We start from the raw sequence: 14,475 nt of genomic DNA on the forward strand, positions 1-14,475 counted from the left end.
GCTTTTAATGTGAAGCACTTGAGCCGGTGTCCCAGCGAATGTTACGTCATGCACGCTCGTGTGTGCCTAATCTCTTCAGCGTAGCTACAGGAATAGATAAAGATAGCTAACGGTTGGTGAGAAATGGATTCCATTGACAAAAACAAACGACCAGCCTTCACCACAACTCAGACTCCAATACAAACTCCACGGAAGCACAAAAAACAAAGTTATATCTAGTGAAGCCCGTCTTGCAAAACAGGAATGTGACCGACATCGTGCAAAAATTAGGATCAACACTGATGGGTCCTTCGATTCATGGCGGGAGCTTCGTTTGGTTTTGGATATCAAAACGGACCCCGAGCTGGCAAAATTCCTATTGGACTGGTAAGCTAACTTTACTGCAAAGCATGTGAAATATATAGTGATATTGTGGTTTTAGCTGTCAGTCACGTTCAGTCTCGTGTGTGTCGCCTCACTGTTTTGACCGATGCTCGCTCGCGTCTATGTAGTCCGAGCAGAAGCGCGAGCAACAGGACGCTGACTGTCGTTGTCTTTACGGCCACAAGTGTCACTATTAACAAGCAATTTCTGATTCTTACATTGAGTCCCTTTAAAAATAGATTTTACTCATTTTAAAAATGACTTGCCTAAAACAGGTAACTGTTGTAAACTGAATAGAAAAACAGAAAATGAAACCATATACTGGTCATCAGAAGGTAACCAATATTACGTTCACATATAAACAGAATACAAAAAGATAACATCGATGACACATCAACACAGTAAATCACAGAGCTAGAGCAGGGAAATGGACACTCATACTAAGAACACATGTACAAGAGTGTAAATCTGCAAGTGTGCAAGGGAAGTGCAAGGCATGCAGCCAGAGTGCTCATTGTTATTGAGCATATTAATAACACTTGGGATGAAGGAGACGTGGAATCCCGCCCTGAAACGACGTCTCGAGGGAAAAAGCTTAAACTCCTTCAGGAGTGGATGGTCCTGGCAGTCCAATATAGCATTTTAAGGAACTGCCTGTTATAAATGTCCAAGAGTATAACCCAACGCCTCCCTGAAATCTTACTGGCCATTTTAATAAGACTTCCAAGTCTACTCTTATTGGACAGATTTAAATTTCAAAATCAAGCAATAATACGAGATGTTAAAACAGATTCAATGAAACTTCTGTCATCTTTCTTTTATTTTCAGGTAAAAAAACGTTTTTGCTGAACCTTTGTAGAGGCAGCATCAACATGGGATTCGAAGCACAGGTTGTCATCAAGAACAAAACCGAAATATTTGTAGCTATCAACTATAGGTTGATGTTAACACCACCACTGTCAACAGATGGCAGTGGGCTTGGTGGTGACTTTCTGACACATTTAGATGGAGGAAAGACTCATCACCACACCACAAAGCTGTCCATAGTGATTACAGATAACCACTGAGAAAACAAGGCTTATTTTCATTCTGTCAAGTCCATCTATTCAACAACATTTTACTAAACTTACGTATGCAAATTTTAAGTTTATTAAATATTTAGGTAACACTTAGCGAGTAACCTATATGGAATTTCTTTGGAATTACTGACAAATTACCTCAATATTTACCTAAAATTACTTTATTATAAACATTATTTAATAATGATATGCTAAAATAGCATATAATGGTTAAATTAGGCTTGAGAAGCGGCTGCTCTTCATCGGAGGTGGAAAACCAAAACTAATAGAAGAGACTTCTGATCAGGAACAAATCTCACCATTGTGACTTATTGTCTCCACAAATGTAACCTGGTAGCTGATGTCATGATTCAGGGAGTTTTTTTAAGAAATTTCAAATAAGTTATTGTGCTAACTATTATCTATTTATCAGCAGACATGGAAATAAAGCATATAGATTAACTTTGTATTCTTTTCCTGGAAATGTATTAAATAAATTACCAGCTATTGGGAAATAGTGGAATATAATATTAAATAATGTTTATAATTAAGTCATTTTTGATACATTTTGGGGTTAATATTGGGGTAATTTGGCAGTAAATAAATTTCAAAAAGTGCCTTCTATCAGTACAGAAGCTGGCAAAACAAGCCTGTTCCTCTACAGTCGTTGGACTTGGAATGATTTGCAGACTAAGCTTAAACTTGAGACCGTTATCTCTTTAAATGATTTTTAACATAAAATAAAGGAAGTGGTCACTGCAAGCTGCAGTTGTTTCCATTAAATAGCAAACACATGACCAACATGCTGCACTGTTAATGCACTCTATGATGATGTAATGTATTTTGTCGTACCTATTGTGTCTGTCGTGACTCAATGTTGTCTTTGTATGTGTTGGATGCTGCTATTTGACCCTGTCTTGACTAGGTCTCATTTGTAAAAGAGGTTTTAATCTCAATGTGACTTCCTAGTTAAATATAGGTTATGAAATAGGTTACTTGCTAATTATTCCCTAATTACCATGAAATTTGCGGACCTGTAAAATGAAGTGTTACCCATATTTACTTACTAAGAATATAACAGGGAAAAGATATACAATGTGAAATGTTCATTCTCTCCGCCTGCGTCCGTGTGCATTAACTTGTGTTATATTTGGAGTCCAGCAGAGGGCAGCATTAACCCCCTAAACTGCTTACAGAAGTGCTTCTCTTTCAATCTCCAACACTGGTCCAGACAGTCTGCCACCACACCATTACACTAATTTATGTGCATTAAATGTAGTTGTATGTACCTGAGCGCCTGCGTTGAGCCTCACTGGCGAATGGCTGATAAGATTCCCCCGCATCACCGCTGGAAACTCCCTTGAGCATCTGACGACCACAGCTGGAACGGACGCAACAATCACAGACATGACCAATCATGACCATTCCTCTTTTGTTATAACCACTAACACATTAAAAAACACAGTAACACTTCATTACTGCAGGTCTCACCTGGTGCACAGAGGGAAGGTGGGGCTACGGAAGGCCTGCTGGAAATCAGGTGAGCTGAGGGTGTAGCCCAACGACTTGTGCAGGTTCAGATTGACGCTCGGCTTTGTCAGGAAGTCAGCTGTGTCCGGGAACTCCACGGGCGATCGGGTGACGAGGGACGATGAAGAACCTACTCCGAGAAGACCGTGGCTTGGTGAGGTGACTGGGCTCAGGCTGGGAGAGGCGCCTGGAGAGGGAAAAGAAAGAAGCAGGATATTAAGTCAAAACATGAGCACATGTAGAATCTTAAAAAGTTTTATGGTTATGTCTCACCTGCTCTCCGGGACCCTGCGTGGTAGGTGAGGGTGACAGAGGAAGACCTCTGCTTGGGAATGGTGAGCAGGTTTGGATTTGGCCCATTAGACAGACCTGAGCTGGAGCACAACACACACACACACACATATTCAACACTGGCTTTAAAAAACAACTTTCTGCTCTCTAAGCATACTTTTTGCACAGATAAGGAATAACTAAGATATTCGATCGTCTTAAACTCAAAGAAGCTCCTCTGCCAACATAGCTGGTCTCTACTGCCATCCTGTGGAGACATATAGACACTACACCCCAGTGTCCCCACAGCAACTTTATAATAAATTGCACACTGTGTAATGGATTTGTTTACAGTCACTCAAGGAGCCTGATCTTCTTTCAATGCATGTAAACAGTAAGTACCATTATTATAGTCCACTTAAACTCATTTATTGATTGTGTAAAATGTGGATGTATTTGTTTTTACTCAGAGAACAGACGACACCATGATATGTTAACAACTTCTTCTGCTTTTGATTTCTCATTTTGGTACATTTTGATGTCGACAGAAACACAAAATGAAATGAAGTTATGGAACACAATTTCGCCCAATTTTCTTGTTTGTAGGTGACAGACTGCTATAAAGAAAATTCAGAGGTACAGTCAGTTTTGTCATTATAAATTGACATACATTAAGATGTTCTTTGTTTCTCAGCTGATGGTAGCAGGGTCTGGTCTGTCGGTCTGTCAGACCAAACCTGCAAGCCGCTGTTTTTTGTTCACGGTTCAAAATATGAAAATGAATTCCTCACCAATCAACTGTGAGGAAAAGAGCATTAAAGTCCAGTCTGCAATGACACCTATACTTTCTTTATGTACAGCTCTGTTGTAGAAGCAGCCATTAAGTTTTGGGATCCGAACTGTTGTGAAAGACAAAAAAAGCTGTTTGGTCACTTTGTGTTGGATTTACGGTAAAAAATAAGCTGCCAGCTAGGGAAAGGAAGATCTCTCATGTCAGCGTAATGTCAAATTATGGTAAAAATACGCAGGAGCACATGGATATTTTTTTAAGATTTCTTTTTTTCCAGGCCCTGACAGCTCTCACTTGACATCTGGACTTCAGAAAGTAGTCAATATATGGCAAAAATATGTCAGCTAATCCATTATTTTTATATTAAGAACAATCAGCTTTGACTCAAAAGAAGAGATATGCTTGCTGTACATTTTTAACCCTGGATTTTTAAATAAATAATTTCTTAAAACAACCAGTGTCACACTGCTGTTTTGAATGCCGTCACAGTTCCTCTGACCGCTGGAGATGTTTTTAAATGAATATCCAGTAAAGTATTTCTTAATTACTACGGACAATGATGAGTACTAACGAGAACAGAGTGATATGTTTTCAGAAGGTTAAAATAACTTTGATTTTCGTGATAATTTATTGTATCAAATCAGAGCTATATTACATGTTTGCAGTAAAACCAATAAAAGTAACACCTAAGCATGGGCATTTAACTGTAAAATCTGTTTTCTCTATTCAAAACCAGATGTGATCCACATTTCTCCCCGGTCCTCTCAACACAGATGTATACTACTCAGTTGACCTGGTTTCCTGTGAAGTGTACTATTTCTATTTTTATAATGAAGATGATTTCTTGCTTATTTAGAACACACTGAGGCCCATTCATAACTTTTTTCAGGCTGACCAAACATAAAAAAAAATTACCCCTGATTTCACTGTGCACAGGTGCTGCTGAGCCACCTGAGGAAGATCAGAGCTGGAGTACAGTCACATTATTCAGATCCTGCAAGAGTCGCCATTAATCTGCTCCAAAACCGGGCAGATTCAGGGTAAAGTAGAGATGACGTGTGCAAGACAATGTGTGTTTCTGGACGGTGGTAAAGTGTGTTTGTGTTGGTACCTGGTCAAGTTGAGGTCAGGGTGGGGTCTCTTGCCGGTGTTGCGTTCCCAGCGTAAAGAGGTGGGGTCAAGAGGAGGGAGTGCGGAGGAGGAGGAGGAGGAGGTGGAGCTCCGCCTGGGCTGAGGGGTGGGGAGGCTGTTTCTGCTGCTCAAACCCTGATGGGGGAAAGGAAGTCTCCAGTATAGATGTATGTTTTATACACAAACTGAAGATGCTGGTCATGTTACATAAACATCATTATCACACCAAAAAGCTGCAAGCATTTCTGAACTTAGGTCACGTTCAGACTGACAATAACACAACGCGAGAAAACCATGAAAAACAACAACACAGCGTCGTTAAGGTCAATATGTTTAAACTGGCTCAACTTTTGCAACAACGCAACGTCATCGGGCAACACTTCACATCATCTGATCAATCAGGAATGTGAATGGCGTAATTCTGTTATCTACCTTGTGACTATCAAGATAACGGATACTGTCGCTCTGATAACTTTCAGCAGCTGTAAAAATCTTTTCCCACAGTATTAGAAACTGTTGTGCAGCATTATGTTGTCTGAAGGAACTTTTAGTGTCTGTGTTAGATACTGTACTTCTTCAGTTCTGGGACTTTTTAGACTGGACTGGCCTATAACTCATCTCTTTATGTATCCCTACTAGGGTTGGTGCATTGGTAATGCTTGTACCCACCTTAATGGTTTTCCTGTCGCTCCTCTCTACAGAGTCCTCCACCTCATCACAGGGGTAGAAACCTGGGAAAGGGGTGAAGGGGTTGACCCTGGGGCGGCATGAGCCTGAAAACGTCCCCATGAGGCTTGAGATGCTGCGCAGGGCTGAGATGGTGTGTGGCGTCAGAGAGGAGTCCATCAGCAGGTCTGATACCAGGTTCCTGGCCTCGTTGATGACGGAGAGATCCACGCCGTTACCGCTCACCGCACCCTGACATCCGCACACATACATCACACAGGTTAGGGAACAGGGCAGCACCTTTTTTTTTACCCTTTTAGACCATTTAGGCGTTTAATTGAGTTTTATTTATTTAGCTATCCATCTTTTCATGTATTCTGGTCTGTTTTGCTTATTGTTGGTGCACCAAGTTACAGTTTCTAACTTCCTGTCATCCCGGGGACAATAGAATATTTCCATGATAATGGTACATTGTGAACAACAAATCTGTGTTGCTAGTAACGTTAGCTGTTAGCAGCCGGTGGGCAGCACAGTCCTGCTTGTTTAAATAACGCAGCTAACAGCTAACATACGGAGGTTGCATTGAGTTACATTATGATGTGCTCTATTCAGTAGAAATGGGCGGAGGTAAATTCGCTAACATGAGGCATTCAAATGTAATGTTGTAAAATTTTGTTTATGGCGTGAAACCTGAGGCGGATTATAAAACCGGTATGCAAATAGTAATAAAGGAGTTTGTGTTGACGTACATGGGACTTATTGTTTCAGTTTTTTGTTTTTTTACTGTGGTATCGAATTGGGTCTCGAGAATCGTGGAATTTCACTGGTATTGGTATTGTCTACTAAATTTCTCCCTAGGACATCCCTAATGCTAATATCTAAAGTGAAATCCTATAAATTATAAGAGCAGTGTAGCACAAAACAGGTGTAATCCTTGATTTATTCAGGGCAGGTTTCATGTGGGAAATGTCCTGGCTGGCTTGGCTCTGTATGTCTAACAGGAACAAATAATGATTTTAGGTCTGTGGGAGCTAAATTCTTTGACAGATTACGCAAATAGTTCAAACAAGACAAAGAATGTCTGAGTAAGATAAAATAAAATGTGGCATGACAACAATGCCAAGGTCATTGTATGCCAGGTTTTTACACAATGTGTATTTTGCCTAAACCAAAAAATGTCAACAAAAGAACTGAATGTCCTAAAGGTGACTTATAGACCGTGTTGTTCTGCTGGTGGACTACAGATACCGCTCTCTCGGAACAGACCTGTATTATCTGTGCGTTACCTGGATGAACCCATGCGCATTAAACTCCTGAAATAAACACAGTACTGACCTGATACTGTGGCTTGTACCAGTGTTTCAGATCCCAGTCCCACAAGATCATCTGAAAAACACAAAAGAGACACATGAACTGTCAGTCATCGTTGCATTTATGTTTGTGCACAACAGAGAATATGAATTGTGTTTACATAGAAGGAGCACAGGCTTTGACCCCTGCTCCACTTTCTGTCTTATGACTGTTCGGTGAGGGCACCGGCAGGTCAGCAACAGAGCTTCTGTTAGTCTATTCTGCCTGTTATACAAACACACGGTGTAGTAACAGTTTACATTACGGATTTCCTGCACCACATGATACACTTTCTTACTACAGGTATGCTAATGCACAATGCCTCAGCGACAGCAGTCTGAGGCCTTTCACTGAAAGCAAAAGAAGAAAAGCAAACCACTAAAACCACATTGGTGCGTCTACAATGGAGCTATGAGATGTTATCTGGCTCCAACTACGTCAATCGGCAGCACTTCCACGCTATCTGTCGGTAACCAAACAGGAGCTCTCACACGTTACAGCGGTGTGCAGCCAAAGTTGCAGCAGGTTGTGTAACACTAAGTTGCTGGGCCTTAAATAATCTAATCCTCCAGCTCAAGTATAAATACAGACATGATTAGTTAAAATAGCAATTAATTCGGTTTGTTATACAATCCAATTAGACTTTTGCACCTTCTTTTTTGTCAGCCAAGCACTGCAATATATCACTTTCGACAGCATAACAATTGAAAACATAAAGTCTGCTATTTGTGATGAATCTGAGTCCAATCTGTCGATTCATGCGGCAACAAAAGGACACAGATTTTAAGTCTACCTTCATGTTGTAATGGGTATAAATATAACAGTTTGCCATGTAAAATCCAGCCAGTATACATTTGTTTTAAAAGGCCAGCATGCAGTCTCACCCCGCACCACAAGGGGGAGAGACAAAGAGGATTAAGCCTCATTTTAACAAGCACCTCAACCTAACATGTAAACAAATATCCTTCTTTTTAACATCTCAGCCACTCATCACATTGTCAGGAATAATTAAAGCACATCTTATCACATTAAAATGTGAAATATTTTTACACTGGATTAATGTCAAGAACTTCAATAAGACATTATACTACAATTTATTTAGCAAAACAAATTATTTTAGGGAATATATTTAGATTTGTTAACATTTTAAATGCACTCTTTCACTACTATTCTACATTGTGTGATTACAAAAACAGCATCTGCTAGTCTTCAAAGCCAGGTTTTTAATTTAATAAGAAAAACGGTACATTTTATATGTTTTTTTCCAGCTTTCTGTTGTAGTATTGATTTACTTTTCTGCATGTGATCCATGCAGTGCATGAAAAGCTATAACTGAGGTTGTTAAATGGATCAGTGGCTCCGTCCCATCTCCTCTAATCAGTAACTGTTTCATTGATCAAAGTGGGATGTTGGGTGTTTGTCATCAGCATCTGTACAATGCTGCCAAACATTTAATATGGCAAATAAGCCCTGCCATGGCAACCCGACATAGAGGCCAGCAAACAATGCTCCGTACACCATGGCAACGGGATGGCGGGAGACGGCCGGAGGACAGAGTTGTTGGCCTTCTGCTTGTTTACGGAGAGACGCAGAAGGACTGAAACGGAGAGGGAGATGGGTAAAAGCTGAGGGAGAGGATGCCATTAAGGAAGGGATGGAGAGTTAAGGACAGAGAATTATAGATGGAGATAAAATAGGAAAAGAAACATAGACGCTTGGCCTTCATTTAACTCAACCTAAACATAACGTTTTGTTCCATTTTCTTCTGACCCCCTTGATCAAACGCGCAGTACACACTCAGAGGTCTGCAGTGTGTCACACTGCATAGCGTAGTATGTGTACCACCTGTTTACATCTCACCATCACAGTACGCCTTTGCATAATCTGTGCACAATGCACAACAACATGGATGTCTTCTCCGCCTCTCACACAAACAGGAAAAGCCACCACCACCATCACAGCGTGTGCCAAGCAACAACATATTTACAGTGAGGGCCTTCTGCGAGAGATGAGATTAAAATCTTTCAATGAACAGGAGATATTTTCTTCAGTGATGTTATGAAAACATGACATGAGGGCTGACGCAGAGACGGAGACGCACGAGTCAGCTGCTGACACTTGAGACACCTGTCCTGTACACATGCGTGCAGACACACACACACACACACACACACACACACACACACACACACACACACACACACACACACACACACACACACACACACACGAGCCGCAAAACACATGATGACATTATTCCTCACCTTTAAAACATTAGGTGCAAACATTCAAGTACATTGAGTATTTTCATTTTATACTACTTTACACTTCTACTCAACTACACCTAAAATGGGGTATATTGTAATTTTTTATTTAATCGCATGATTGTCCATAATTAATCGCAAATTAATCACACATTTTTTATCTGTTCAATATGTACCTTAAAGGGAGATTTGTCAAGTATTTAATACTCTTATCAACATGGGAGTGGACAAATATGCTTGCTTTATGCAAATGTATATATATATTTCTTATTGGAAATCAATCAACAACACAAAACAATGACAGATATTGTCCAGAAACCCTCACAGGTACTGCATTTAGCATAAGAAATATGCTCAAATCATAACATGGCAAACTGCAGCCCAACAGGCAACAACAGCTGTCAGTGTGTCAGTGTGCTGACTTGACTATGACTTGCCCCAAACTGCATGTGATTATCATAAAGTGGGCATGTCTGTAAAGGGGAGACTCGTGGGTACCCATAGAACCCATTTTCATTCACATATCTTGAGGTCAGAGGTCAAGGGACCCCTTTGAAAATGGCCATGAGTGTTTTTCTCTCCAAAATTGAGTGTAAATTTGGAGCGTTATTTAACCTCTTTTGCGACAAGCTAGTATGACATAGTTGGTACTAATGGATTCTTTAGGTTTTTCATATGATGTCAGTATCTTCACTCTGGCTTTAAAACTGAGTCAGTTACAACCTAAAAATCTCAAGTTGCTTTAATGCCATTACATGGCATTAAAATGTAAATTGTCTTTAAATAATAATGTAATACAATATGATGATGATGATGATTATTATTATTATTATTATCATTATTATTAATGATAATAATAATAATAGTAGATTTTGCTCCTCCTTTTACATTTGTCATTTTTTGCTTGCATACCATTTACTTGAAATGGAGTACTTTTACATTGTGGTATTGCTACTTTTACTAAAGAAACAATATAAATGACAGTAAATCCTGCTATAAACCAAAACTATTATTTAAAATGAGGACATACCGTATGTGCAACTGCTAATTATACATCAATATCACAACTTCATAGTTACATTAGAAATATGGGGATGTGTGCGCAACAATGTCAGACTGCCTACCTTTTAAATGTTCCCTCTACTACTCATATATTTCATTACTTTTTATTTTAGGCTAGCTTTTAAACACACAGACAGGGGCTTATAAGACTCATACAATTATCCATATCCAGAGTATCTACCATTCTGCGTAACACTATGTGCACACCTCCATGTGCATGAAGATTATTTATGGTGGAGGTATTTCCAAAAAGGGAAATAACTGCCCTGTATTTATGCACACCTCCAGGAATATATAAAGCATACAGTGAGAGAAAACAGACAACAACACACACAATCAAACTCAGGGAAAATATAGCACACATCAAAATAACACTTCACACGCACACACAGTTATTTAACATTTAGCACAAGTCGTAAATATTTCCTAACAGGAGTCAATAAACCTGCGCGAGCTATTAGACGGCCAGTTGTTACACCTGCGTGTCATATTAGCTCGGCTCTGTGGTGGGAGAGGTGCTAGAACTGATAAAAACACGCTAATAAGAGTGTGGGGGGACGGAGGAAAGGTATCAATGGCAGGCAGGCATTTGTATGGAGAGGAGCAGGGCACTGCTGACGTCAGTGTGTGGCGACACACACCGCGTCAGCAGCCTTCCGCACATGCACACGCCGATAATGAGGACTGGGCTCTGGCTGTCAGGACACACACGGGAAGAAAAGATGATACGGAGAGAGAGGAAAAGAAAACACAGGCTGCTGGCTTGATTCTTTTAAGCCTGTTCAGGAAAGAGAGCTAACCAGATGAGAGGTCTGCAGTGTGTGTGTGTGTGTGTGTGTGTGTGTGTGTGTGTGTGTGTGTGTGTGTGTGTGTGTGTGTGTGTGTGTGTCCTATTGGTCGGACGTAGCTTGAACTGCCAGGATATGGCGGGGCCTGTACAGCTCAGTGCCAAAGCTCTGGCAGGTTAGCTGACGGTAGGCCAGCAGCTGAGGCGACTGAAGGAAGGAGCAGACTGGGATTAAAGAAACAGTCTCTGAACTTTTGACCCAGACTGACTCACTGCTAAGATGTTTCCTACACTACAAAACTGACTCATATAAGAAAATACATATACTATAAAATATACTAGAGATGCAACATTTTCTTTTATTTACAAAATGCATGTTGTGTGAAATATTAACATAATAATATCAAATTAAAGAACCTCAGTTACGGGTTTTAAGAATCTGGAATAAAACAGAAAGCATTAAATGTTGCACCAATGTTTATGATAAACTCTTCCTTCTAGGGTTGCACTTTTTCAGAACGCAGGTGATGAAATTATTACTATAAAAATGTATGTTTGGTAACAATGATTTCTTATGCGGTTCTCAACGTGTGGTCTTCGTACTCCAGTTAATCTTACAATATTTTCCTCACAATATGAGCATGAAGAGAGAAAACAAGCGCAAGCCTGAACTTACATCAACCCCACATTACCAAAGATGAGGAAGTCACTGACAAAAAAAAGTTTAAAAACTTCAATTATATGGAAGTGGTTAAGATATCTTTAAAGTGACCAGGATGCTTTGACAAAGATACTCTGCATAATGGACCAATTGTGAATGAGGACAGGAAGCACAACTATATGGTACAATACTAGTGAAACATGATCACCTTTGACATTCAGCTTGGAACTCAATCTAAACAACGATCAACTGTGTCCTGGGTTTGTGGCCATTACCCTTTATAAAATAAGGCTTCAGTACAGGGTTGGTAGTGCTGTTCAAATAAATGTTTTGCCATATTTGTTGAAATTCTCATTACATCCCGACAGCAATCAATAAATCAAATGCTCTGACAAATGATGACAATGATTACAGTGCTAGACTCTCAGTACAACCACCCAAGAGGATTTTTCTGTGCTACGCATCAGGGGTCAATTCAAAAGCCACGTTGACACTGTTAGCATTATATTTATAGAATTTCTCAAGATTACATTAATTTTAATGTTTAATTGTAGGATTTAAATAGCAAGAAAACATTTATCCTGACAAAAAAAATTACAAAAGAAATTGAACAACTGATAAATACATCTATGAATTGTTTTGTTTTTTAATAATTGATAATATTTGTTCAAATCTCGCAGCCCTATGGACAGATTTTTGGTAACTTGTTTTCACTATATTCAATAAATGAGAGAAATACTTAAAACGTAGCTAGCATGATAGCAACATTGCATTAGGTCATGCTGATAGATTTTTCTAATTGGTACTGTATATCATTAATGCCTCTATGTGTGACAAAATAAATCAACCACTTTTACAATATACCTTATTTTTAATCTTTTTCCCACCATTTTGGTCAGTTGTTTTACAATGTCACAATTAATACACAAAGCAATCTGTCACAAGAATGAACCGAATTAGTTTGGTAGATGACAGACGTATGAAGGGACTCAGCAGTTGACTGTGAAAGGTTTGAAGCGATAAAGTACTTCCTCCCAGTGTAACCAGCCAGACAATCTACAGGACCAAAGACTTGTAAAGACCTTTTTGCATCTGTGCTGCTTGGCTCACCACCAGCCCACAGGTCAACAGGGCCAACGGGAAAACGCATGGTACTCCAGATGGCTAGTCCGCCTATGGCTGTCACCAGTGTTGTCAGGGCAACCTGGCAGGACCATGGAAAATTCTTTGACTAGGGAAAGGAGCTCGTGCAAAATGTCATCCCTCTCTTTCACACTCATCTACCACTTCACTGGACCGCTGTTGTTCAGCGTCTGCCCAGCAGAAGCCAGTCTATTAGTGTCATTTGGAGTATTTTTGAAGTACTTAAGTACAAGATCTGTTTCTTTGTACACTGCGTGGTGTGTGTCCCATTTGGCACCAATCCAGTGAATTAAGAAAACAAACACTACCAATGAAATGTCTTCATAGAAATAGTTTAAAAATTCCAATCATTCAAGGTAAACAAGTCTCGTTGGTCTGGTTGTAGAAATAGCTCTGCAAAACTTTATATCACAACGGACAGAAAAGAACGGCTTAAACAAACAAACATCAACTTTTGGCTTCCATTTCAACTGGTTTACATTATTATAGCAATGTAATTTCCGTAACAATAACATTTAATTAGCTGTAAGTAGTTTGTAGTTTTAAATTCCTTCTCTCAATCCTAGGGGGTGGAGCTACAGAAGGTACCACAAAGCACATAACGTGTCCATTTTTCTCCCCACAAAGTAACTTTACAGTGTTCACAGTGGAAAGCTTTATGGGTATTTATAGGAGTCAGAGTGTGCTCAATAGGGAGACACCCAGGCTAATGAAGAGCATGAAATAGGCTTTGAAATAAACGTCACGTCACACTGCGTTTAGGGTATTTCAGGGGCTCATCTGCCACACTTGTCTACATCCTCTGCTGCTCTATATGTAAACGAACACTAGTAGACGACGTTTCTTTTGGGAAAATCACCACCAAATTTTCACTAGAAAATGTACAGTAAACAATCAGAAGGAGACATAGCATACTGGCGAAAATAAAACATCGGGTGTGGAGAAATGTTAATCTTAGGAAAGTATGGGATGTTTGAGAATGTAACAAACAGCAGGTATCAAATACCGGAGTTTGAGAATAAAACAAAATACACTAACATTTGAGAAAAGATTATACACCGTGTTTTATTTGCTGTATGATGTTTGTCTCCAGTAAGGCAAAATTTAAATTGCCAGATTTTGAAAGGGAGTTTTGTGACTTCCTACCTGTCCGACCGCGGCACATATTTAATTTACTATCAACCAAGGATGGCAGCACCGCTCTCCCCGTAGGAAAACAATCCATTCCCAAGATCAACCCATACAAGCTATCTTTACCTGCTATATAGTAGCATCACCTGCTACAAGTATCACATGCCGTGTGATACTATAAGATAAGCTGATCTAAAGCACAATGTTGTACAGGTAGGTTACTAGCCAGGCAACGATCCAACAAGTGTGCAGTATCTGTACGGCATTAG

General features: G+C 39.7%; 1 protein-coding gene and 1 long non-coding RNA gene across 3 annotated transcripts in view; one reads left to right on the top strand and one right to left on the bottom strand.

Annotated features, from left to right (window-relative positions):
- pde3b (phosphodiesterase 3B) overlaps positions 1-14,475 on the bottom strand; it is a 63,186-nt gene that overhangs the window by 12,645 nt on the left and 36,066 nt on the right. For both annotated transcript variants that reach the window (XM_074616749.1, XM_074616740.1), the window contains exons 2-7: positions 7,144-7,194; positions 5,812-6,060; positions 5,123-5,277; positions 3,225-3,325; positions 2,913-3,138; positions 2,711-2,802 (exon numbers count right to left, since the gene is read on the bottom strand). In XM_074616749.1, the coding sequence (XP_074472850.1) occupies positions 2,711-2,802; positions 2,913-3,138; positions 3,225-3,325; positions 5,123-5,277; positions 5,812-6,060; positions 7,144-7,194 (874 nt within the window). The remainder of the gene's footprint in view (positions 1-2,710; positions 2,803-2,912; positions 3,139-3,224; positions 3,326-5,122; positions 5,278-5,811; positions 6,061-7,143; positions 7,195-14,475) is intronic.
- LOC141756892 (uncharacterized) lies at positions 115-5,983 on the top strand. Its single transcript, XR_012591543.1, has 3 exons — positions 115-366; positions 2,906-5,051; positions 5,844-5,983. It is a non-coding gene; the product is annotated as an uncharacterized LOC141756892 (long non-coding RNA).

The sequence above is a fragment of the Sebastes fasciatus genome, chromosome 2 (genome assembly GCF_043250625.1).
Source record: "Sebastes fasciatus isolate fSebFas1 chromosome 2, fSebFas1.pri, whole genome shotgun sequence".
NCBI lineage: Eukaryota > Metazoa > Chordata > Actinopteri > Perciformes > Sebastidae > Sebastes > Sebastes fasciatus.